Raw genomic sequence first — 25,033 nt, forward strand, 5'->3', positions numbered from 1 at the left:
ACCTCTGCATTGTAGGAGCACAAGATCCAAAATGACTCTGGTACATCATAAACAGCTCAAAACTGCAATACCCCAAGGACTGCCTAGTAGTAGTAGTATAAAGGTAAAGGGACCCCTGACCATTAGGTCCAGTCACGGACGACTCTGGGGTTGCGGTGCTCATCTCGCTTTATTGGCCGATGGGTCATGTGGCCAGCATGACTAAGCTGCTTCTGGTGAACCAGAGCAGTGCATGGAAACACCATTTACCTTCCCACCGGAGCAGTACCTATTTATCTACTTGCACTTCGTGCTTTCGAACTGCTAGGTTGGCAGGAGCAGGGACCGAGCAACGGGAGCTCACCCCATTGCGGGGATTTGAACTGCTGACCTTCTGATCAGCAAGCCCTAGGCTCAGTGGTTTAACCCACAGCGCCATCCTCGTCCCTAACCCACAGTAGTATACCACCCTTCCTTTGAAGGAATGTGGAATGCTCTCGCCAGGGAGGCTCGCCTGGTGCCTTCGTTACATATCTTTAGGTGCCAGATAATAACATTCCTCTTCTTCAGACCCTCAGCTAATTAAGCAATATACAGCCTTTTAAACTGTGTGTGGCATGGGGGTATTGTTTTTGTTTATTACTATGTTACATATTTTTGTGGTTTTATATTGTACACCACCCTGCGAACCTAGGATGAAAAACAGTATAGAAATGTGTTAAATAAAATGAATATAAACCTCAATCATGTTATCAATGCATGCCATTTCATTCTGTCCCCATGCTGGATGGGGTGGTTGGGAGTCATAGTCCAAAACATCTGGAGGGCAGTAGACCGGAGAAGGTTGGCCCTGCACTTTTTGGACATCTTGGGTGCTCTTTCTTTTTACAAGAGGAATCCAAAGTAACATGGTAGCTCTTACAGCATGCTGCGTCACACCCCAGCCAGGATCTCAACCCCAGTTCTTTCCACCAAAGTCATTTCCCTCTCTCAAGAGCGGCTTTTGTGATTCTTACAATATCCCTCCCAGTGGCACGCTGAGCCAGTGCATCTTGCTGTTAACTGGAAGTTTGGTGGTTCAAGCCTACCCAGGGATGGCTGTGGGCAAGGTTCCCGAATTGCAAGGGGGCTGGACTAAATGACCCTTGAAGTCCCTTCCTGCTCTGCAATTCTGTGATTCTATTTCACTCTACATTCCATAATGGTACCATGGCACTTTGCAAGCCTGTGAAGTCTTTTTATTTTTGTTGCAAGAAGAGAGGAGGAGTGAATCATTTATGCACTGAATAGCAATATGTCAGGATCGATTGCTGAGCCCTGTTATCACCGAGCTATTCTGAGAGCTGATGTCCCTCCCCTCCCAACCGCTGAGCATCACCACTAGACAGCCCTGTCTCGGGGCCAGCTCCAGCACAGCGTTTTCCTCTGCAGGACTGCTCTTCAGATTATTATGGAGAAGACAAATCAAGATGGATGTTGCAGGAAAGATATGTGGGGAAGGCACTACATTCCAAGAGCCTGGTGTTCCTAAATCTCTCCAGAGGAATCCCATGCTGATTTCCCTCCACTTCTCCAACACAACATTTCCACCCATGCCTTTTCCCTATGGGAAAAACTCCAAAAGCAAACAGATTCCAGAATTGGTTACTGGTATTACCATCACCATCTTTATATTTAATACGCGGAGGTCTGTGGTCACATGAGGCTGTCTTATATTGAGTTGGACCATTGGTCCATCAAACTCAGTACTATTGACATTGTTTGGTTCTCCAAGGTACCCACAACCCAACCCACCCTCTTTGCTACCTTATTGTCATTTTTTCACTGCACTTCTTGGGATTCAGCATAGGATCTTTGCATCCGAAGCACATTTCTAAGCTACAGGGCCCTCCCCCAAGTTTCTACATAGAATCCCACCCTCTTTTTTTATGCAGACCTTTAAGAAAAAGAAATACTTTTTGCAGTAGCTAGCCAGCAATCTGTGATCTTAGTTTTTATGTGGTCTTATTTTATATATAGTGGCTGTAAAGTGCTCTAGTTTATTAAAAAATGAAATTGCAGCATAGGATATGTTTTTATAAATACATCCATATGTTTGCTGTAATTTTTCCGCCACAAGGCATGGGGTACCAGCAGGATCTGGTGGGGAAAAGCTGGGTGCTTCATCAATGCAATCAGTCCCCCAAGGCTGTGTCTAGTGCAAAGCTTTAGATGGATGAAACATGGACACTTTCTGTCTGCCTTGGGCTCCATGTCAGTTGTGTGACTCACTCACACACACAGGGTTGGCAGTGCAGCGAGGTCCAATTGCTAGCATACCCTTATAAGGTCATGATGGTGCTATGACGCTCCTATAATAGGGTTGCTAACACCTGGCAGTGCCAGCCCACCAGGAAAACCATGGAACAGGCTCACAGCTTTATGGTACAGGCATCTCCCCACTTATGCATGTTTAGCATGCGTGTTCCCGCTGACACGCACTGAAAACAGCGCCTAAAGGGAGTGGGGTGGAGGGGGGAGATTCAGATTGGTCCTGGTTTCATATTTGGTTCAAGACTGGTCTCAGAATGTTTTCATTATTTACTTTATTTGTTATTTGCCAAGTACTGATGACTTTAGTGATGGGCTTTCCAAATACTGGTGATATTAGTGTTGGGGCCAGGCAGGTCTCGCTAGTGCCAATGCTAACATGATTTTGGTGTGAGGCTAAAATCCTCCTTCTCACCCAGACTTTTGATGAGATATGAAATTTAAGTGTTTCCCACAGGGTTAGCTGACTCTTGCAGAAAAAACAAAGAGTTTAAAGACAAGCTTTTGTAAAATGCACTTCTTTGGATATATGATTCTGGGCTGCATCAATAGGAGTATAGCATCTAGATCAAGGGAAGTTATAGTGCCACTGTATTCTGCTCTGGTCAGACCTCACCTGGAGTACTGTGTCCAGTTCTGGGCACCACAGTTCAAGAAGGACACTGACAAACTGGAACGTGTCCAGAGGAGGGCAACCAAAATGGTCAAAGGCCTGGAAACAATGCCTTATGAGGATCGGCTAAGGGAGCTGGGCATGTTTAGCCTGGAGAAGAGGAGGTTAAGGGGTGATATGATAGCCATGTTCAAATATATAAAAGGATGTCACATAGAGGAGGGAGAAAGGTTGTTTTCTGCTGCTCCAGAGAAGCGGACACGGAGCAATGGATACAAACTACAAGAAAGAAGATTCCACCTAAACATTAGGAAGAACTTCCTGACAGTAAGAGCTGTTCGACAGTGGAATTTGCTGCCAAGGAGTGTGGTGGAGTCTCCTTCTTTGGAGGTCTTTAAGCAGAGGCTTGACAACCATATGTCAGGAGTGCTCTGATGGTGTTTCCTGCTTGGCAGGGGGTTGGACTCGATGACCCTTGTGGTCTCTTCCAACTCTATGATTTTATGATTTATGATTTATGAAGTGCTACCCTCAGCTACAAACATTGGAGGCAACTCCTAGCCAACCCCACATAAAATATTTGAGGAGATCACCACCACCACCCCAAAGAAACCACCCCTCCAACTCTACAATTCTGTGCTCAGTTCTGAGCATGGTTAGAAAACCAAAATGCATGTCCTGCTTTTCTGGCGTACCAAAGTGGCTTACAAGTGGCTTTCTTTACCAGTTAACACTTACATTGTCTTACGTTGCTTTGCATTTAGCAGGACCTTAATTTTTTCCTCTGTTGTAAAGTTATAAAAGATAGATGCATAAAATAATTCTCACGATTTCATTCCCCATCAAGTGACATAACTGCAGAAAGAATTTTCCTTATCTATACCTGGAAAGATCACACATGGCGTGCTGTACTTTTTAAAAAGCAAAGTCGGAAGTGTGTTGAAAAATATAGCACGCGCACACACAGCTAACCAAGGAAAGAAACATATTACTGGGTGCATTGCAAAGATACTAACATTGCACATGCTTACCCGAATGGGATGGGTAAAAAATTGCGCATATTTTTTACTTCTGCTCCAGTGAAGAAGAATAAGAGAAACTGAGGGTAACAAAAGGTTTGTGTCAAGTTCTCGAAAGAGCTCTTACATAAAATTAATGAGGAGTTGTTAAAATAGACTGTGATGTTCACAATTGGCGCAACGTCTAGCGTGATGATAATGAAGTTAGCAACCTCATTAATTCGACATCATCTTGGATTAGGTTTAATTGAAGGTTGCCAATGAGCAATTTAAATTATAAATAATATAATGCAATCGAAGCCTTTACTATAATAATAACAACTAAGAGTTTACAGTCATTAGTTGCAAATATGGCAATGCGGTGTTTGGGTTTTTCGGGGGTTTTGTCTCCTATTCACCTCTCTGACCCATCTGATTTCCTTGGGTAGGTTTTTGAAAAAATCTCCACCCAAGGTGAATTCCCACTGCATTTTCTTGATAAAGTCCTCCTGTTATCTACAATTGCTGCTCTGGGGAATTGCTGCTGTACAGTAACTGCTGGAGATCAGTGAAAGAGCATCTGCTTTGCATGGTTCAGCCCCTGAGATCTCCAGGTGGGGTTGGCAACTTCCCTTTGCCAGAAACCCTAGAGAGCTGTTACTCATCAGTGTAGACCACATATAGGCAAATTCGGCCCTCCAGTTGTTTTGGGACTACAACTCCCATCATCCCTAGCTAACAGGACCAGTGGTTAGGGATGATGGGAGTTGTAGTCCCAAAACATCTGGAAGGCCAGGTTTGCCTATGTCTGGTGTAAGGTAAAGGTAAAGGGACCCCTGACCATTAGGTCTAGTCATGGCCGACTCTGGGGTTGCGGCGCTCATCTTGCTTTACTGGCTGAGGGAGCCGGCATACAGCTTCCAGGTCATGTGGCCAGCATGACTAAGCTGTTTACCTTCCCACCAGAGCGGTTCCTATTTATCTACTTGCACTTTTTTGACGTGCTTTCGAACTGCTAGGTTGGCAAGAGCTGGGACCGAGCAACGGGAGCTCACCCCATGGTGGGGATTCGAACCACCAACCTTCTGATCGGCAAGTCCTAAGCTCTGTGGTTTAACCCACAGCACCAGACAATACCAAATTAGATGGGCCAATGGCTGGATTCAGTGTAAGGCAGCTTCCTATAAGAGATGTCAATAGATGTATAAAGCAGTCTCTAGGAATAGGGAGGGGAGGGAATCACTTTGCTAATCTAAGAACAAAGCTGCTGCTACAAAAAATAATAATGAAATGAAATAAAGTGACTGTAGTGACCTTATTTATGAACTTATTTGGAGAATTTCTAAAATGCACCTTCGTCCAAACATAGGTTCCAGCGTGACACTCATAAAAATTCAAAAAATCAATACAATGTTGAAGTAAGCAGTGAAAATAAAAACAACATTATGAGTTGCTTCCAATTTTTTAAAAGTCATAATCAGAGTAGACCCACTAAAATCAGTGGGTTTAAGTTAGTTGTGAGATCCATGAGCTTCAGTGGGTCTACTCTGAGTCTGATTTATTCCCCCATATGAACCGACCCAGACCCTGCAATCATCATCTGAGGCCCTTCTTTGTGTGCCTTACCCATGAGATTCCAGGAAGATGGCAGCATGAGAACGGCCTTTTCTGTGGTGGCTCCCTGTTTGTGGAATGCTCTCCCCAGGGAGCCTTGCTTGGCACCTTCATTTCATATCTTTATTCACCAGGTGAAAATGTTTCTCTATAACTAGGCCTTTGGCTGATTAACATTCTATGTCCTTGTGGTAGGAGCGTTATTGCTTTGTTTGTGCTTTATCATGTGTTTTGTGTTTTCATTTTTGTATTTTTATATTGTGAACCGCCCTGTAATCTTTGAATGAAGAGCGGTGTACAAATTAAACAAACAGGAATAAAATAATAATTTAGTCAGATGCAACTAGCTAAAACCTCATGTGTTGGCCTTGTCCTGATATACTTTCCAAAGGTGTGGATTCATAATGTGGAAGCAGCAAGGCCCTGCTGTGTTATGCTTCCCCAGAGCCAAGTGGAGCCAAGGCCACCCCAGGAATTTGCCAAGGGCAGTGCTGTGTTCTTTGGAGGGAGCAATGACCTGCTGCTTTTGGCAGCTGATAGAAGAGACTTTCCCCCTCCACAGTGCTCCTTTGGTCTGTGTACATTTGCTCCTCAGGAACAGCAGGGAAGAAAGGAAGCGTGTGGAGCCTACCGATAGGGTCTAATGTGAAGAAATTGAACTTTCCGACATTGTGTGTTTGTGTTTTGGTTGTAAAATGGTTGCCTTTTGCTTTAGAAGGGCTCTCGGGCATAGCGAGGTCAAAGGTTCACAAGATGGTTAAAAAGTACAAGGAAATTGTACACAGGAGGGTTAAAGGTTCAGGCGATGGACCTGGCAATTGGGAGGAAACAGCATTTATCAATACCTAAACTACTGAGAGCAGAAGGTAGTTGATGGAATTCACAATGGCATTTAATGTTTCATCATAGAATTGTAGGGTTGGAAGGGATCGCAAGGTACATCTTTTCCAACCTCCTGCCAGGCAGGAATCATAGAATAATAGAATCACAACTAAAGAATCTCTGGCAGATGGTCATCCAACCTTGATTTAAAAACCTCCCATGAAGGAGAGTCCACCACCTTCCAAAGCAGTTTGTTCAGCTGCCAAACTGCCCTTAATGTCAAAAGGTTCCTCCTAATGTTCAGTCAGACTCTTGCTCCATCTCTCATGTGAAAGTCATTTAGATCTTTGAAGATGGTTATCATAGAATCAAAGAACTGTAGAGTTGGAAGGGACCCCAAGGGTCATCTAGTCCAACCCCCTGCAATGCAGGATCATATCTCCTCTCAGTCCCCTCTTTTCCAGGTTAAACACACCCAACTCCTTCAACTGTTCTTCATAAGGCTTGTTTTCCAGACCCTTGATCATCGTGCTCAGCCTCCTCTGCACATGTTCCAGCTTGTCAATATCCTTCATAAATTGTGGCGCCCAGAACTGGACACAGGTATGGCCTAACCGAAGCAGAATAGAGCAGTTCTATTACTTCCCTTGATCTGGACACTACTTCTGTAGTCATTGTTTACATACTGGACTTTTCAGGGATGTGGTGGTAGCTGATGCCGCAAGGTGCTGCTGTTTTGCAGGCATCCGCTGTCTTCTGAGCTATGGATCTCAGCTGAGAAGGTAACATTCTATTACTTCTGCCCACGGCTGGCCCACCCAAGAGGCAAAGTGAGGCAACCACCTCAGGTGGCAGGATCCACAGAGACTGTAGATCTGGTCTCTGATAAACCAGCTTCTTGGAGACCAGATATGAGTGCCCCAATGCCACCTCCTTGGCAAAAGGAGACATTGCTGGTCTCCTCCCAATGTAGATCTTTATCTAGGTCTCACTCCTTCTTCCCTGGTGGGGTAAAAGCACCGTTTTGTGGTTTGCTTCCGGTGCCAAAATATATTTGGCCGGCCTGCCCCATCCCAACTATGGTAGCATTCCCTGTCCCCTAAGACTGAAGGCGAATTTAAACATTGCAGTTCCTGTCTGGAAGCTGCTGAGAATTATTTCCATGTGGCTGAGAATTATTTCCATGTTCTATCTGGCAGGCACAGTGCCTGAAAGCCATATACATTTGCCCCAACCAGCACCACACATATGACTTATTGTCAGGCTTCAGGGAAGCGGCTTCCTCCTTCCCTTTGGCCGTGGAGAAGCAGAACAAAGCAAAAATAGTATCTTACCATTTAAAGAGATTTTAATGATCACAGAGAAAGAACAAAGAGTCCATTCTCAGAGTAAAGGTGCTCCCAGTTAAGGTTTATACCCACTCCCCCCCCCCCCCCGGAGGCACCCTTGTAACTTCCTTGCCTTGCAACCTGATCTGGCAACCACTGTGCCTTATCTAATCTCAGTGACCTTGGACTGATCAGCCGGATACTTTCCAGCAAAGCGGAATCTGTTAACTCTCTCTCTCCTGAATCTTCTTCTCCTAGCTGTTCACCACCCAGTTCTTCCCAACTTTTGCCCTCTGAACTATGTCCCTCTGCGAACCACTGTTCCAAATCTATACTGTCCCACTGCTCCTGGGAAGATTCAGGATCCTGATGAGGAGCAGGGGGAGGGGGAGGCTCCCACCATTCCTCATCTGTGCAGCCCCTGTGCAGCACGGCCCGTGACACTTATATGGGCAGATACACACAACTGAGCCATCCCTGTGGAATGAAACTCTAAGATATTATGCCTCCTGGTATGGCACACCATTGCCTGGAAACCCTGTGCAGGAGAAACATTTCAATTGATGTCAGCTTCAAAACTCTAGAAGAAGGGATGCCCTCCCTGGATTTGATGGACTCCAACTCCCATAAGCTCCAGCCATCACGGCCGCTTGTCAGGAGTGATAGTAAAACAGGCAGCTGCCTTTTGCTGAGCCAGACCAGTGGCCCATCTCAGTAGTGTTCACATTCACTGGCAGCTGCTGCCCAGGGTTTTAAATCGAGATCTCTCCCAGCCCTAACTGAAGATATCAGGAATTGAAGCGAAAACATTCAGCATGCAAAGCAGATGATCTTACCACTGAGCTATGGCCCTTCCAACAACGTTCAGAGGTGACAGAGCCTAGGACTTGCCAGTCAGAAGGTTGGCGGTTCGAATCCCCACAACGGCGTGAGCTCCTGTCGCTCGGTCCCTGCTCCTGCCAACCTAGCAGTTCGAAAGCATGTCAAAGTGTAAGTAGATAAATAGGTACTGCTCCGACGGGAAGGTAAACGGCGTTTCTGTGTGCTGCTCTGTTTCACCAGAAGCGGCTTAGTCTTGCTGGCAGAAGTGGCTTAGTCATGTACGCCAGCTCCCTGGGCCAATAAAGCGAGATGAGCGCTGCAACCCCAGAGTCGGTCATGACTGGACCTAATGATCAGGGGTCCCTTTACCTTTATATGGCCCTTCCAACAAGGTTCAGAGGTGACCAGAATTAGGGACACATCAAGTGCTTTGAAAACCGGCCTCCCTGGATTGCTTCCTTCTCTTCTGAGTTGTCATTATGGGCAGGGAGATTTTTCCTTTTCTTTCCATTTTATTATGATGACTTTGCAGATGACCTACTTCAGAGCATCTGGTGCTGGTTATTGCAGCTTCAAAGACTGTTGAGGGGGGAGTTCAAATGTACATATATTTATACCAACAAATGCAAATGAGGAATTGCAGCAATCTTTTACTCCTCTGGGAGAGGTGGCAACCACATGTGGATTGTGCAGAAGATAGAGAGTGTTTATGTGCCCTAGGAGGCTGATTGCCTTACAGCTGTGTGCGATGGATAAGCAGAACCAGGTCTTCTATCGTGGATTAACATTCTCTCCAGACTATTAATCCCACTTTGATTCTTTGATCAGCATTCTTGCTGATCAAGTTTCCTCCATGGACTTGAGCTCATTTTGCCCTTATCCTAAACTCTCTTATCAAAATGATCCAGGTTCCTTGACTGTCCTTCACATCATGTCCCATGTTAGCACACATTCTCAACTTCTGACTTATTAAATACTTGGAATGTTTATTGGAGCCATGTGGATCACTGAAGTTGCATTGCATTTTTAAGGCAATAAAATGGAAACCCCCCCCCCCTTTTTTTTGCAAACTAAAACAAACACAAACCTCAAATACACCACATGGTGTATTCAAAAAGACTGGGTCAAATTTCTACTTTATATGAAAGAAAATTGTAAACAGTTGAAAACACTTGTAGGTTTGAGTTGAAATGTTTGGTAATGGGAAATTAAGGAGCTGATTCACATATAAGAAGGTGATTGCTAAAAGATTGATATAATGTAAAAAAGTGGATATAGGTATGTGAAGAAATTGTAAAGGTGTGTGGAAGTCTGTCAGAGGGAGGGAACGAAGCAATGCTTAAAGTTATGGATTGTTTTTTTCTTTGATTTTTGATATGTAATGAAATATAGAAAACTTAATAAAAATTATATATATATAAAAAAAAACGAATACACCATATGGAAACAAAGCTTCACTGGAAACTAAAACTATAATAGCCAGCTTTCTGGGTGCACTTAAAGCAAAAAGTTTATATTTTATTGTTGCAACTCATTTGTAGTCTTATTGTATTAGGTGTCCTGTACACCATTTAGAGACCATATTGATTAAGCGGCATACAAATTATTGAAATAAATAGGTAAGCATTGTTGCAGCAGTAGCATTTATAATATCAGGCAGGGTCAAAGGAGCGGCATGCAAGCTTCAAATCCAATCCAGTGAAGAGCAAGTCCTTCCTGCCAGGATCTGTATTTCCCAGCACTCCTGGCTTGCACCTGACTCACAGCCATAGCAATGTACCAGATGCCAGGAAACCTTCCTCCATCTCACCATGCCTGGTAATTGGAGGAAGGCTGAGGAGGTTTGAAGACAGAGGGGAAGCAGAAGGTATGGAGGCCTCTTGGGGGATGGAGAATGGGTCTCCATCACATTCCCAAAAGCATCATTAAGCGTATGACAGAATCCAGTTTTGCTTGGAATAGAGCTGTTATCTGAATTGGAAGGGTGTGTGTGTGTGTGAATAGCTCAGTTTTCCACTGCAGATAAATGCCCTCTGGACATACCAAGGAACCTGCAAGCATCTTAATAGTTTAGATTAGAATACAATTGAGTTTTATTCTATTTCTATTAAAATATAATGAGAGAGGAGGAGTACTAGTATTCCATTATGTGGTTAAGCTAAATGGTGTGTTGAAGGGAGAGGGGGGAATGGTTATTTTAAAATAATCAATGGGAGATGATTAAGATAAAGCTTTTCTTCAAAGGAAAAGATGGAAAATTGTCTCTCTGGAATTAAACTATTATGCAAGTAAAATTATTAGAACATGATGGTTACTCAGTTTAAAATATTCACAGCGCCAAGTGCCATCATTCCATCGATTTAAGAATCATATTAAGTGGTTTTCATCTTAAAACGTGAAGCACTAAATTGGAGCGTCTGCCATTAAAGGCAGCATTCAGGGAACCCTTTAATGGAAAGTAACAGAAATGAAGACACACACACGGCTTTTAAAAGGGATTAGATAAATTCATGGAGAATGAGGCTATAACTGGCCACTAGCCAAGCTGGTTCTTATATTCTTAAGAAGATAACTTTGAAATAGAAGCTTTGAGCAACAGGTGGCCCATGTAAATAAGGGCAATGTCCACAGCCTCCCCAAAAGCTGAATATTGGCCTATGCCCATCAATAATGCTTCTGGTGCAAGTGCAGGAAAATCTTGGCTTCCCAAAGGGAAACATCTCATCGGATGGTAAAGTGTTCTTGGACTGTACCGCTGTAGAATGTATGATGCAGACTGAATGATCCTGTATGAGTATTCAGTCATATAGGCTTGGTGACTGCACAACCTGTATGTATGGTGTGGGTCTGTCCCACTCTGGCTAATGGTAGGGCCGGTCCTGACATCTTGGATTCTTTTGGGCAACCTTCCACAATGGTGTTTCATGGTGGTTGCAGAGTTCAGGAGTGGCAGAGAGAAAATGCATTACCTGGATCCAGTCCCGACTAGAAAACGTATGTTTTGGCCTCGGCGTTGCAGATTGCCAATGAGCCAAGCATCAAAAATGTCACTGGGCTCATGATTGAATTACTTGCGTGATCTGTGCACAAGCATGTTGGACCATATTAGATGGTTGTGTATATGAAAATCTGTGTGGGTGGATGGATGGATAGATGATAGATGATAGATAGATAGATAGATAGATAGATAGATAGATAGATAGATAGATAGATAGATAGATATGATAGATAGATAGATAGATGATAGATAGATAGATAGATAGATAGATAGATGATAGATAGATAGATAGATAGATAGATAGATAGATAGATAGATAGATATAGATATAGATAGATATAGATAGATGATAGATAGATAGATAGATAGATAGATAGATAGATAGATAGATAGATATAGATAGATGATAGATAGATAGATAGATAGATAGATAGATGATAGATAGATGATAGATTAGATAGATAGATAGATAGATGATAGATAGATAGATAGATAGATGATAGATAGATAGATAGATAGATAGATGATAGATAGATGATAGATAGATAGATGATAGATAGATAGATGATAGATAGATAGATGATAGAGATAGATGATAGATAGATAGATAGATAGATAGATAGATAGATAGATAGATAGATGATAGAGATAGATAGATAGATAGATAGATAGATAGATAGATAGATAGATAGATAGATGATAGATAGATAGATAGATAGATGATAGATAGAGATAGATAGATAGATAGATAGATAGATAGATAGATAGATAGATAGATAGATGATAGATAGATATAGATGATAGATAGATATAGATGATAGATAGATAGGTAGATAGATAGGTAGTTAGTTAGTTAGTTAGTTAGGTAGATAGGTAGATAGATGATAGATGTTAAAAAAAGCCAAGTTTATTTAGGCTGATCACTCTTGCTAAAAAGGAGAGGGGAAACCAGTTTTGGTTCAACTGTTGTAATAGTATGCATGTTGCTTGGAAGTTAAATCAGCAATAGGAGGAGGAAGAGTCTGAAGGAAGAACAGGAAGTGAGGAAATAGAGATTGGGAGATGGATAGAGAGGCAAGGAGAGAAGTGTAAGCCCTTTAACTGTTTCAGGTGCTTATAAAAAAGTACACTGTTGAGAGCTGCTCCTTTGATTACACAGACAATGTCAAATGAAACAGCTGAAGCCTACAACACACTTAAAACCCAGAACATTTGGTGCAAGTTTATGCTGTCCTATTTGTTTCCAATGATTTTTAAAAATGTAAATTCTAAAACTGTACATGTGACAAATAGGTGTTTAAGAGCACATGCCTAATAAGGGTTTAGCCAAGATTGGCTATGGCTCCCTGCTGAAGGTACACATGGAGTTGCTGTTTAATGTGGGAATGGCCCTAAAAGTCTGTCGTCGTTGTATCTGATTTGCTGAACGGCCTGTCTGACTTTGCTCCTATCCTGCACCAGACAGCATGGTAGGCTGCCACCACTGATCCAGTCAGGCACATCACCCCTGGGAGTTAGAAGGGAAGGTGGGGAGGCAGCATTGAGGATACTGCATTCCAAACATGCCAGCAGAGCCAATCCAGTGCTCCTACTAGTGTGTTTATTCACTTCATTCTCACTCACCCTTCACCCAAAGGCCCCAGGGTGGGTTTTAGCATTACAGCCTTGCCCCTCCCACTCTGCCTCCTAGTCACAGGTTAGGTGAAAGGTGGTGCACAGCATCTGCTACTGTATGTATATGAAGCATCCTTATATCAGCTCTGATTTCTGGCTCATCTCACCCAATATTGCTTACTCTGACTGGTAGAGGCTCCAAGGCCTTGGGCAGGGATTCTCACATTGTGGGGATCCCTCTCTCCCCTCCCTGCCCCAGTGTGAGGGCAACAGTTATGATGTAAAGGAACGGACAACCATTTGGGATAGAAATTGGTCACAACTTTATTGATTGGAAATATAGATGGACTTTGGCTCAGGCAGTGGGTATATATCCATTTCAGCCTCCTGCTAGAGGGCTTAAATTTTGAACAGGGTCATGCCAAGGATTGTGGCCTTACCAAGAATGAGGTGGCCGACCCCAGGCTGTCCCTGGAAGTTCTATGACCCACCTGCCCCACACTTGGCTTCTGGATAAAGACCTCCACCTAGACCCCTTTAGTTAGGTTGGGTGATGCACCAATTCACCCCAAATCTTGATGACTAGGATTCCAACCAATGCCTTACCCACCAGACGTTGTCGGTTTTAACCCTGGCCGGCTGACCAGAGCAGGATTTCGGCCCTCGGGTCCAGGCTCCTGCCACTTGGATGCCCCTTGCCATGCCTTTTGCCCTACAATGCTGCCAGCCAGGGAATTTAAACTGCCGGCCACTGGGATGTGACTCCTCACTGCCCTGAGAATGAAGGGCAACCCATGAGGGACTGCAACCACTGCCCACCCAGAGCAGGGTAAGCGGCCATTAGAAGCTTCTGGATCCTTTTAACTAGAACTTCCATGGATTGAGCCGTGAATCATCTGCATGCAAAGTGTCTTCTCTTCCACTGAGCTATATCCTTTTCTTGCATACTGGAATGAGTGTGGATGCCGTTTACCTCTTCATTTATCAGATTATTCGAGTTCTGTCCCTGGAATTCCTAACTGAATCATCACCTGTGCATGGATTCTCACTTCCAGCCTTCAGAAGACGGCATATCAGAATTACTCATGAAAAGTTCCCCACACAAAAGCGTGGCTTTAAGAAGAAGAATTGGTTCCATAACAATTGACAAGTGACAAATGTTCAGAAATACTTTGTACCTGACTTATTGCACACTTATTTTGGTGCCTCTGAAGCACCTTGTTAAATGGAGCTGCCTCCATTTTCCTTTTGGTGTTGTTGTTGTTGTAAAAAAAATCACAATAATCAGAACTTCATCAAGATACTACGCAGTGTGAATTAGATTGAATGCTGACCTGCTGTGGCAAATGCTGAAAGTCGAATGGCTGAAAGCCAATAATTTCGTCACACTACATAAGTACTCCATTGACTTGCTCTCCTGAAGCACTTTTGATGTCAGCTGGAGGCAGGTAGATTATGATTCCATGCCGGGGTCTAACATTTCACAACCTTTCCTCTGCTTATAAACTGAAATATTTTTGAGGAGCATAGTGTTGGTGCTAAACAAGATTCCCTGTACTTCATTCAGTGCCTTTTAAGTCAACAAAAGGCAGAACTTAAATGCAGCAGATACCGTATGTTCTTATATTGGGGGGAGGGCAGGATGAAATCGCCATATAAATATACAGCCATAGAACAAAAAGATGCTATATATCTATAGCAAACGTGGAATCCTTTCTGCAATGCATTTTCTCCAGGTTTCTTGGACCCAAAGTTAACAGTCAGTTGCTGGCTGCCCTGATAAAAAGCCATACTGCACTAAGGTACACCCACTCTCAGTAGCATCCTCCCTCAAAGGATCAAATAGCCTTTTTAAAATAATAATAATGAGCCATATCAGGTTTCCAAAGGATAGTTTTGCAATGCTGCAGTAGTGATACAGTACAGTTTGCATGCAAAATGTTTTTGGTTAAATTTCTTGTATTTCCAAACAGTACTTGGGAAAGATTCCTATATGGAAGGCCACTACCAGTCAATAGATAATATTGAACAGGACCAGGGGTTGCCAATGTTTTTGTAAACCAGAGAAACTGCTGTGGACACTAGACACCACAATCTCTTATTCTATTGGCTACAATAGAATGCTTCTTCAATAGAATGTGACCCTTGAGCTAGATGGATCAATAATATTGGTTGATATAATGCACCTTCTTAGCTGCTTTCATTGTCTGATCCCAACATTACATGGGCAGCAGTGGTGGCTGTGTTCCATTCTTTGGTCACTATACCAGGCAGTGGTGGGAAATGAGGTGGGGATACCCAAGCACAGTGTTTATAGTGTGCAAAATCCTGACCTAATGAGGGCAGGTTAGAGGCGCTGCCTTACCTCTTCTAAAAATGGTTGCAAGACATGTGAAGAGCCAGGCCTTTTATTAGTCAGATCCTATGTCTACATGCGCTGATGGCTTGCAATTCATCCAGTGCCTTTTCAGTCAACAAACACAGAACTTAAATGCAGCAGATGCATTCTAATACTTTTTGTTTAGCAGGGTGTGTGTGTGTGAGAGAGAGAGAAATAGCCATATAAATATACAGTATTGTCCGATTGTTGGCATTTGAGAGACAATGGAGTGCACCTCTGGGGATGAAGTCAAACCACTGCGTTAGCAGCACCAAAGTGACCTCCCTGGGGCGCAAGCCTGGGCAGTGTGTGTGGACGTCCTGGACTGCCCAGATGACAAGACCCCCCCCCCGGCCTCACTGATGTGGTCCAAAGGAAAGCAGAGCAATGAGTTTGGCACCAGCTTGGCTGCAGGAGTTGCCAGAAAGAGGCATACAAAATGCCTTCCAACCACCTTAGGGACTCTGAATTTGTGTAGGGTTCACTCCTTAGTCTTTTGTTCTCCGGAAGACATCCCACAAGGCAGAAGAGGTTTAGGACCAGAGTTTTTCTCCTCCCAGACGGGCTACGTTCCCAGATTGACAAGCCCAACCTGCCCCTCACTTCCCTCTGCAGCTCATGCAGAAACCGCCTTCTTGACCGTTGGACCCACCATTAATCTCATTTGCTCGATCTGCCAGAGCCTGTCTTCACATGTGCCAGAAGTCCCTGACCTACCAAGGGCTTGACACCTGGTTTAGCCGGCCAGTCAAAGCCATTTCCCAAAGTGTGGTTTCCGTCATGTGTTGACAGTGTCTAGGAGCCAGGGGTGAGAGCTGAGTGCAGGGCAGGGACCAAAGGTAGACAAACTACCCCAGGAAGAGCACAGCGTGTCCCCCACCAGAAGTACTACCCCCCCCACACACACCCTATACATCCCACGCTATCCTATACTGGCTATTTATTTATGACCGCAATATTTTTTCCAGATTCTAAACACCACTGAAAGTTTGTAAACTGAACACGAGACTGGGAAAATGTGGAACTATGAGGAACTGGGTTTGACAGATCTGCCCAGCTTTACTTGGAGAGGATGTTGAACGGGGGCAAGAGAAGATTCATGGCCCACCGCTGTGTCTTTGCTCCCATATGCCCACCTTGTTCTTCTAATCAACTTCTACTTAAGCTGTTTTAGCCGCTGCTCATATAAGCTGAGCTATTGCCCATTTCACAAAGGTGGCTTTCTATTTCCTCACCTGGTGGGCATTGCCAGTTGGCCATCTGAGAGCACAGATGAACCTCAGACCCAAGTAGAAGCCATGTAAGAAAAATACTCTGCCCTGTTCAGCATGAAATGGAGGCAAATGCCTCTCCCCGATGCTGATCTTCTTCCCTGCCGCAGTGTGAGAAATTGAAATTCTCTCAACTCTCCCAGAATGTACTGGTTGCAGACTTGCTACTGGCGAGTGGCTTTGCCTTAGCAAGCCGCATCTCCTGACAGATGACCTATTGCCGGAATGACAAGATGTCCTTTAATGCAGCGCACTGGAAGTGCAAAACTCTTTTACATTTGTTATCTAGCTAATCCTCAAATGTCACCCTAGTTGTGTAGCTCAGCATTATCGTTAATGTAATTATTCGGTTGTATCCAGTTCTGTCCCTGCACTGTATGGAAAAGGGGAGGTGATTATTATTTTTTTTGGAAATGCATCCCTTTGTCCTGTAGCTCCTCTACACCACCTTGCACACTGTTTGAAAGGGTCCACCAAGCCTCTGGAGCAGATTTGGTGGGGGCATAAAGAAAGAAGAGGACTGCAAAGAGAAAGGATAACTAGAGGAGGAACTCTCCCCCCCCCCTTATGTTTATGGAATACTCTCAGTGCAGGGTCAGTTCAGGGAAAGAACTGGATACAACCCATTATAGTGTGCTTGAAAGAATCCTTGCTCAGTGGAAGAATTGTGTATGTCACAATTCTTGCCATCCTTGTCATTTGCCTCGTGCAGCAAAACCTCTCAGGTCAGCTCTGGCCCTGGACTCAAAAAGGTCTTTTTTAAATAATTTTTAATATTAGGTTTTACATTTAAATTCAAACACACCAATCACCTCTTCGTTTAGGATTCCCTGAATCCTCTGACTTCCCTCCACCCTTCCATGGTTACCGTTATCAATCCAATTTTCCATCTTATTTCCTCTAAGTTGTTAAAAGAATATTGCCCATTTTCCATTGTTTTTTGTACATTACAAGCATTACTCAAACCCTGCCAAAGTTTTTAGTTGTTTGCAGTGTTCTCTTAAGTACATTATAAATCTTTCCCATTCCTTCTTAAAATTCTTCTCTTCCTGGTTTCTGATTTTCCCGGTCACTTTTGCCATTTTGCCATAGTTCATCATCTTCACCAGCCATTCCTCTCTGGCTGGAACTTTGTCGTCTTTCGATCTCTGGGCCAGTAATATCCTCGCTGCTGTTATCGCGTACATGAATAGTCTTTTCTGGTCTCTTGGAATCTCTGTACCTAAAATGCCTAACATAAAAAAACCTCTGGTTTTTCCACAAATGTTATTTTAAACATTTTTTTCCAACTCATTATACATCATTTCCCAGAATGTTTTAGTTATCTTGCATGTCCACCACATATGGTAGAATGTGCCTTCTTTCTCCTTACATTTCCAGCAAAGATTAGAAGCAGTCAAAAAGGTATTTTCAACTATGACCACTAAGCAGGCATAGGCTAACTCCTGCCCTCCAGATGTTTGGGACTACAATTCCCACCATCCCTAGTCAACAGGACCAGTGGTCAGGGATGATGGGAAGTGTAGTCGGAGGGCCGGAGTTTGCCTATGCCTAAAAGCCTAAATCCATCTGTGTGGAAAGTGGTGTCAGGCTGTGTATGCACCATAACTTTAAAGCAGAAAGAATATTGGGAACTGTAGCTTATCTTTCACAGAGCTACAGTTCCCAGCACCCTTAACAAATGACAGTTCCCAGGATTCTTGCTTGGGAGGCAGAAATGTGCTTTACATGTGTGGTGTGTACGCAGCCTAAGAGACCCTGCGCATTTGCGGTACATTGAAGCCGCTGGAATTAAAATGGGGCACTGGGGAGAGGGACTGTTGCTTCCAACAATGTATTTCCCGGGCTCACCAAATATATTGTTTTTCTCCCTTTGCCGCACAATTTGTAGCTGCACGATTAATACCAATTTACAATGCTGTTCCCTGTGCAACTCAATTAATTCCAAGGGGAGATCAGCTCTGAGTGTTTTGTTAGAGGAAATAATTGAGCCTCATTTACTTGTGAGAGGTCTATTGTTCATGACATAGTGGCAACAATTACAGCTTCGGTGTAAATATATAACAACAAAATGCACACGGAGCCGCCTCGTCCCATTTTAGCTGCCGGTATTTTTTCCCTGCCTGTCAGTTTGGCCCTACCTGGGCCTGGACAAAATGTTTCATTAACATTTTATTACATCTTGCTATTGTTGTTCAGAATATGTGAGCAGCTGAGAGACAGTTTGAACAGAACTGCCCCCAAAAATATTTTTTCATGAGCATTTATCCCTTCACATAGCCCATTTATAGTCAGTGAGTGGCCCTTCAGCCAATAACTGAGGCCTGTGCTGACCCAAGAAATTTTGCTGCCTGAGGCAGTGAAGCAAATGGCTCCCCCTCCCTCAGTATCCAAGGCCGACCAAGTTCTTTTAACACCTGAGGCAGAAAAATTCCACGACCTCCTCTTTCTGGAAGTAAAACAGAAAACAACAATAAGCTAAATCACCCAAATTGCTGCTCTTTCATGATGCTGAAAATCTGCTGCTTCACTCTGGCTCATGGCAGGCTGGTACGGCCTTGTGGCCTTTTGTGGCCATTCTAGGCTGGTGGGCCTTTAAATGTTGTTGCTGAGCCATTGGGTGAACCCACAGAAAAATGAGTCACTTGGTACTGCTATAATGTCTAAAGGTTGTCTTAAAGTGTGGAAAGGGCTATAGCTCAGCAGCAGAACACATGCTTCAGACCCAGAAGGTCCCATACTCAACCTGGGCACCTCCAGCTAAGAGGGCCCAGGCAGCAGGTGATGGGAAAGTCCTCTCTGGCTCTCAGACCCTGGAGAGGCACTGCCAGCAGTAGCAGCTGGTAGAGCAGCTCACCTGGCAGACAATATTGGGCTAGAGAAACACATAGCCTGACCTGGCACAAGGCAACTTTTCATATTAGCATAGCAAGGTGCCTTATGCTGAGCCAGAAGAGGGATCCCCCTGGCTCTCAAGAGTTTCAGATAGGGGACTAGGGCTGGGCAATATATCCATATACAGTGGTGCCTCGGGTTACATACGCTTCAGGTTACATATGCTTCAAGTTACAGACTCCGCTAACCCAGAAATATTACCTCAGGTTAAGAACTTTGCTTCAGGATGAGAACAGAAATCGTGCTCCGGCGGCGTGGCAGCAGCGGGAGGCCCCATTAGCTTCAGGTTAAGAACAGTTTCAGGTTAAGAACGGACCTCCAAAACGAATTAAGTACTTAACCCGAGGTACCACTGTACGTATCATCCAAAACTGGTTTGAAGTTCATATCATGATATTGGTTTCATAGTTTTTGACCTGGCAATATATTGCAAATCATGATGTGTGTGTGTTAGTTCTACAAAAATCACAATGTGGGGAAAACTGTGAAACCAGCCAATGTTCCTCCATATTTCAGACACTGTGAAACAGTATATCAGTAGATCTTGATGTTTAGCTGGTGATATATCATGAAGCTGAAAACCAGATATCACCAAGCCCTGCTGTTCACCTCTACATAGTTCCAACTTTATTTCAGACGTTGTGATATATTGGTATATTGAGAAGTTTAGCTGGTGATATATCGTGATGTTGAAAACCAGATATTGGCCAGCTATTCCCCCAGCCCTATCTGAAGATATTAGGGACTGAACCTGAGGACTTCTCCATTCAAGGCAGATTCTCTGAGAGCCCCTTCTGTGACAGGGGAGAATTTATGTGGCTGTGGCTGCAGAACTAGAAAGCACTAATTCTTACAAGTTGGTTCAAAGGTGTGATCTCGACTATGTTGTGCAAATGAAGTTTTCTTTTGTTCAAGTTTGTGAGTGAGTCTTTCTTTCTGGGTACCCCTCGTTCCTTTCAGCTGGAGTTGCCATGCCATGCTAGAATAAATGGCAAAAAGAGAACAATGAAACTAGAATTCAGCTGCCCGCAGTGCTAAGAGGTAAAAGCAGATAAGTGCTCTTAATTGTGCTAAAAGCAGCCCAAGGACAAGGGAACACACCACATGTGAAGAACTGCAACAAAGGAATGTTAGCACAAATTTGTAGGGTGCTGTATGGAATGAGGTAGTTTTCTAGTGCTAGGTTTGCTTTGTGTTTGTAGACAGCATATGGCATACAATATTTATAGTGGCTCAAATAAATAGACTTCATCCTTGGGCTCTTGTTGGGCCCATCTTCACAAGGTAACAAAAGGAATGTGTCCTCCAAGAAGATTCAGTGAATTGATTCAAGTGTAGAAAGCTGCAATATGTTGTCTGGTTTCCAAATCTGCCTATTTAAGAGGTTTAGAGCTGCTTGCATTTGTAAACTCAATGCTTGCCTAATACAGGGGTAGTCAACATGGTGCCCTCCAACTGTTGGACTCCAACTCTCATCACTCTTGACAGGCTGGGGCTGATGGGAGTTGGAGTCCCACAAGACTGGGAAGAGAAACAGGGCCGGCCCACCCATGAGGCAAGGTGAAGCAACCGCCTCAGGCAGCAGGCCTCCAAGGAATGCATCACATGCTGCTGCCGCCATGGTGCATTGCACTCTTTGGAGGCTGGCTGTGCCTCTTCCTCAGCAGCCCCCCACCAATGCTACCTCTACAGCGGCCTCTTGGCAAATAGGAGTCGCTGCTCATCTCTTCCCACCCTTGTTCCCACCAGTGTAGATCTTTATTCCCCACCCCCTGTTCCTGATGTAAATCTTCACTTACCCTTGCTCCCTGATGGGCAGGGCGCCATTTTGTGGAGAGGTGCCAAAATGTATTGGGCCAGCCCTTGGAGAAAAATAAGAGTTTCTGCAGAAAATAAGCATCAGTACATATACCCAAGCAGTGCATACACTCAACCAGGTGTCTCATCCTGCCCATAAAATATTTAGCAATACGTCTGGCACCAGCTTAGCTGCAGGAGTTATCAGAAGGAGGTGTACAAGATGCCATCCAACCATCTTAGGGACTGTACTCTGGATTTGTGTAGGGTTTACTCCTTAGCCTTTTCTTCTCCCGAAGATATCCATCAAGGCAGCGGAGGTTTAGGAACAGAGTTTTTGTTCTTCTAGATGAGCTACCTTCCCAGGTTGACAAGCCCCATCTGCCCCTAACTTCCCTCTACAACATGGGCAGAAACTTGACTGTTGGACTCATTCTTGGTCTTGTCTGCTCAATCCGCTGGAGCCTGTCTTCACATGCAGGGGAAGTCCCTAACTCACCAAGGGTTTGAGAGCCCTCGCTTGGTTTAGCCGGCCAGGCAAAACTGCTCCTGGGTGTGGCCGTTGTGGCATGCTGACAACTTCTAGGAGTCACGGGTGAGAGCTGAGTGCAGGGTGGGGACCAAAGGTAGACAAACTACCCATTAGGATACCCTACACGCTGTGGTTTGTATGAACTGGCTGTCAAATTCACTTCTGCTTTGGAATGTCATTGTGTCTCTTTGCATTGATCTATATATACAGATATATAACTGCATGTAACATCTAATAATCCAAAATTACAATTTCGAATTGTTTGTGGCAGTCTTGCGATGAATTGCTAGCGCTTGGAGCAGGAGGCATTTTCTTTAAGCACGGCTCCTGATTAGGAATGTAAAAATCGATAATGTCTGAAGTATTGTGAGAGGACTTCCTAAATATGGCTCATCATGTTGGGAAAAATCAATGCAAAATGGGCATGTGGAGTCAGTGTGTCCTAAGAGGGGAACATTAAGGAGGGTTAACCCATAGAAGCAGGCAGGAAGGAGTCACTAAGGATGAAGCCGGCAAAAGATAGGAAACGTCAGTGATGCTTTTGTTTGATGAAACTCTTGTTGGTTTTGTGTGTGTTGGGTTTTTTGTTTTGGTTTTTTGCTTTTGTTAACTCCCAATGGTGCCCTCCCAATGTTTTGGGGGTCCAGCTTTCATTACTCCTGCCCATTGCCAATACATGTTGGACCTTACAATAGTTGGAGGACAACTCACTGGCTTTTAATTTAACACTGGTATAGTATCAGTATGAAAATGAAGAATATGCTACAAAAACCCATTAACTTCTGCTTATGGGGGTATTGTTTTTGCTTGTTATTATGCTATGTATTTTTGTGTTTTATACAGTAAACTGCCCTGTGGTCTTTGGGTGAAGGGCAGTACAGAAATTTATTATATAAGTAAAATACCTCTTCCCTCTTCCAGAGGACACCTATAATTGTACTGTCATAACTGCTATTCCACAAATGTTTTCACATGCTAAAATTGCATTGGTAGATGAGCTAAAATTACACACGCACATATATATGTATGTATGTATTTCCCCCCCCAGCTTTTTGCAATCTTTGCATTTGCAACATGTGGCGGCTATTCTGGAGGACTGCGGCTCAGCGTGGACTGTGCAAACAAGACAGAGAGTGACCTCAGCATTGACATAGCCTTTGCCTATCCATTCAGGTAATCTGTTGTAGTTCTTTGCCATTCACATGCAATGGGGCAGCCATTGTCTACTGTGGTTCAGTGTAGTGCTTCCTGTAGATATTTGCAGATGACAAGACATGCAAAGACTTAAGGTGATGTCACTTACTGGTGCATTTCAAGTTGCTTCTAAGCTGGAACCCTTTAGCACTGCTGAAGCTTTGCTTTCCCACAGTTAGCTGGAAGTGGAATTAAATTGAAGACTCCACAGAAGCACTCACATTAGCTTCAGATGGTACGTTTGCACTTCACTGACTTCCCTCTGCCAGTAAGTGACTGAGGTCCACCTGACAAGAATCTAGGATAGTGGCTCTGTAATGCCCAGTGACCTGTCTCTGGAAGTATGTGATATTGTTGCACCCCATCCCAATCTCTGAGTGATGCAAGATTCCAGGGGTTCCCAGGGTTTGTATTTTCTTTTGGTAATGAGGCACAACAGAGACTGCAGTGTCTTTATGCCATTTGGTTTATTTACGCATATATGCAACCTGAGCCTACGATGGAGGGGGTTCACAGCATCAACACCCCAAAAGGTCTTGTTTCTCCTATAGCCACAGCCTTGGATTCAAACAGAAATCAGACATTGCTCTCAAACTTTGCTCTGACTCTCTCTCCAGCTTGCTGCTTTACATCTAGGTCACACCACTGCCCCTTTTAACTCAAAACTCAATGCTTTGTCCTTCTGTCTCTTGAGTAGAGGGAGGGGCATCACCCATTTAGGCCTATTTCCTTTGTTTTTTTAATGGCCCATCACCCAGCTGATTGCCTCAACACAGGAAGCTAACCTGGCTTATATTTTGACACTTGCTGGATTCAGGGGTTACAAGGATCTTGCATACAGCCTACTTCCAACCCCCCAAACTTATAATGCACTTATATGGCAGTGTTCTTCCCCATGGCCAAGTTTTTCTTATAATTGTTAGTCCTGTTCACAAGGCACAGCAATGTTTATGAAAAGTTTCTTTCTGGTAAATAACAACAGCAACAACAGCAACAACTCCTAATGAGAAAGGTGTGAGAACAGTGATAAATAGACTCTCAATTTCCCCCCAATTTAATCATTTCTTTAAAAAAGAAACTTTTAATTTTTATAGGAAAATAGTACTATTAAAAAGTGGGGGAAAGATTAGTTGATGGATGTGCTGAACTGGTTACTGGCCCCAAAAATGGACTATATGAGAGTCAATAAACCTGAAGCTCAATCCAGAGAAGACTGAGATGTTTCTATTGGGTGGTTGTTCTTAATGGACAATTGGTGTAGACCCTACTCTAGATGGGCTCACATTCGCTGTGAAAGAGCAGGTCTGTAGTTTAGGGGTGGGGTGGGGGTCCCCCTAGATCCACTGCTGTCACTTGAGTACCTTCCACTAGCCTTGACTGGTGGCCCAGCTACAACCTTATCTGGATGATGATAACCTGTCTGCCATAACCTAGGCTCTGGTAACTTCAATATTATATTACAATATTATATTGCATTGTGGTTTTCATGGGTTTGCTTTTGAAGACAGGTGAGGTGAGCCAATCATATAACACTGAATCTGGCACAGGTGCATTGGCTGCCTGTATGCTTCTTTTAATCCATAAAGCTCTTTATGGCTCGGGGCCCCAGTATCTTTCAAAGCACCTCTCCCACTATGACCCTACCTGGACCCTTCGGTCTTCATCTGAAGCTCTCTTCCAGGTGCCTCTGACTTCTTTTGGTTGACGTTCCCTGGCTGTAGAATGCTGTCCCCAGCGAGGTCCACTTGGTGCCATCATGAATGTCTTCCATGTGCTAGGTTTAAACATATCTCTTCGCCCAGACATATGACAAATTATGACAAGTTGGCTGATGGCCTACTTGATGGAAAGTTTTTGCTGCTGAAG

At 43.9% G+C, this 25,033-nt stretch overlaps 1 protein-coding gene across 2 annotated transcripts in view; it reads left to right on the forward strand.

Moving 5' to 3' along the window:
- The window catches only part of SYNPR (synaptoporin), a 136,864-nt gene that overhangs the window by 86,682 nt on the left and 25,149 nt on the right, over positions 1 to 25,033 (forward strand). For both annotated transcript variants that reach the window (XM_083426603.1, XM_083426604.1), the window contains one exon: positions 23,022 to 23,146. In XM_083426603.1, coding sequence (XP_083282729.1) covers positions 23,022 to 23,146 — 125 coding nt within the window. The remainder of the gene's footprint in view (positions 1 to 23,021; positions 23,147 to 25,033) is intronic.

Source organism: Podarcis tiliguerta (assembly GCF_965153285.1).
Source record: "Podarcis tiliguerta genome assembly, chromosome: 2".
Classification (NCBI taxonomy): Eukaryota; Metazoa; Chordata; class Lepidosauria; order Squamata; family Lacertidae; genus Podarcis; species Podarcis tiliguerta.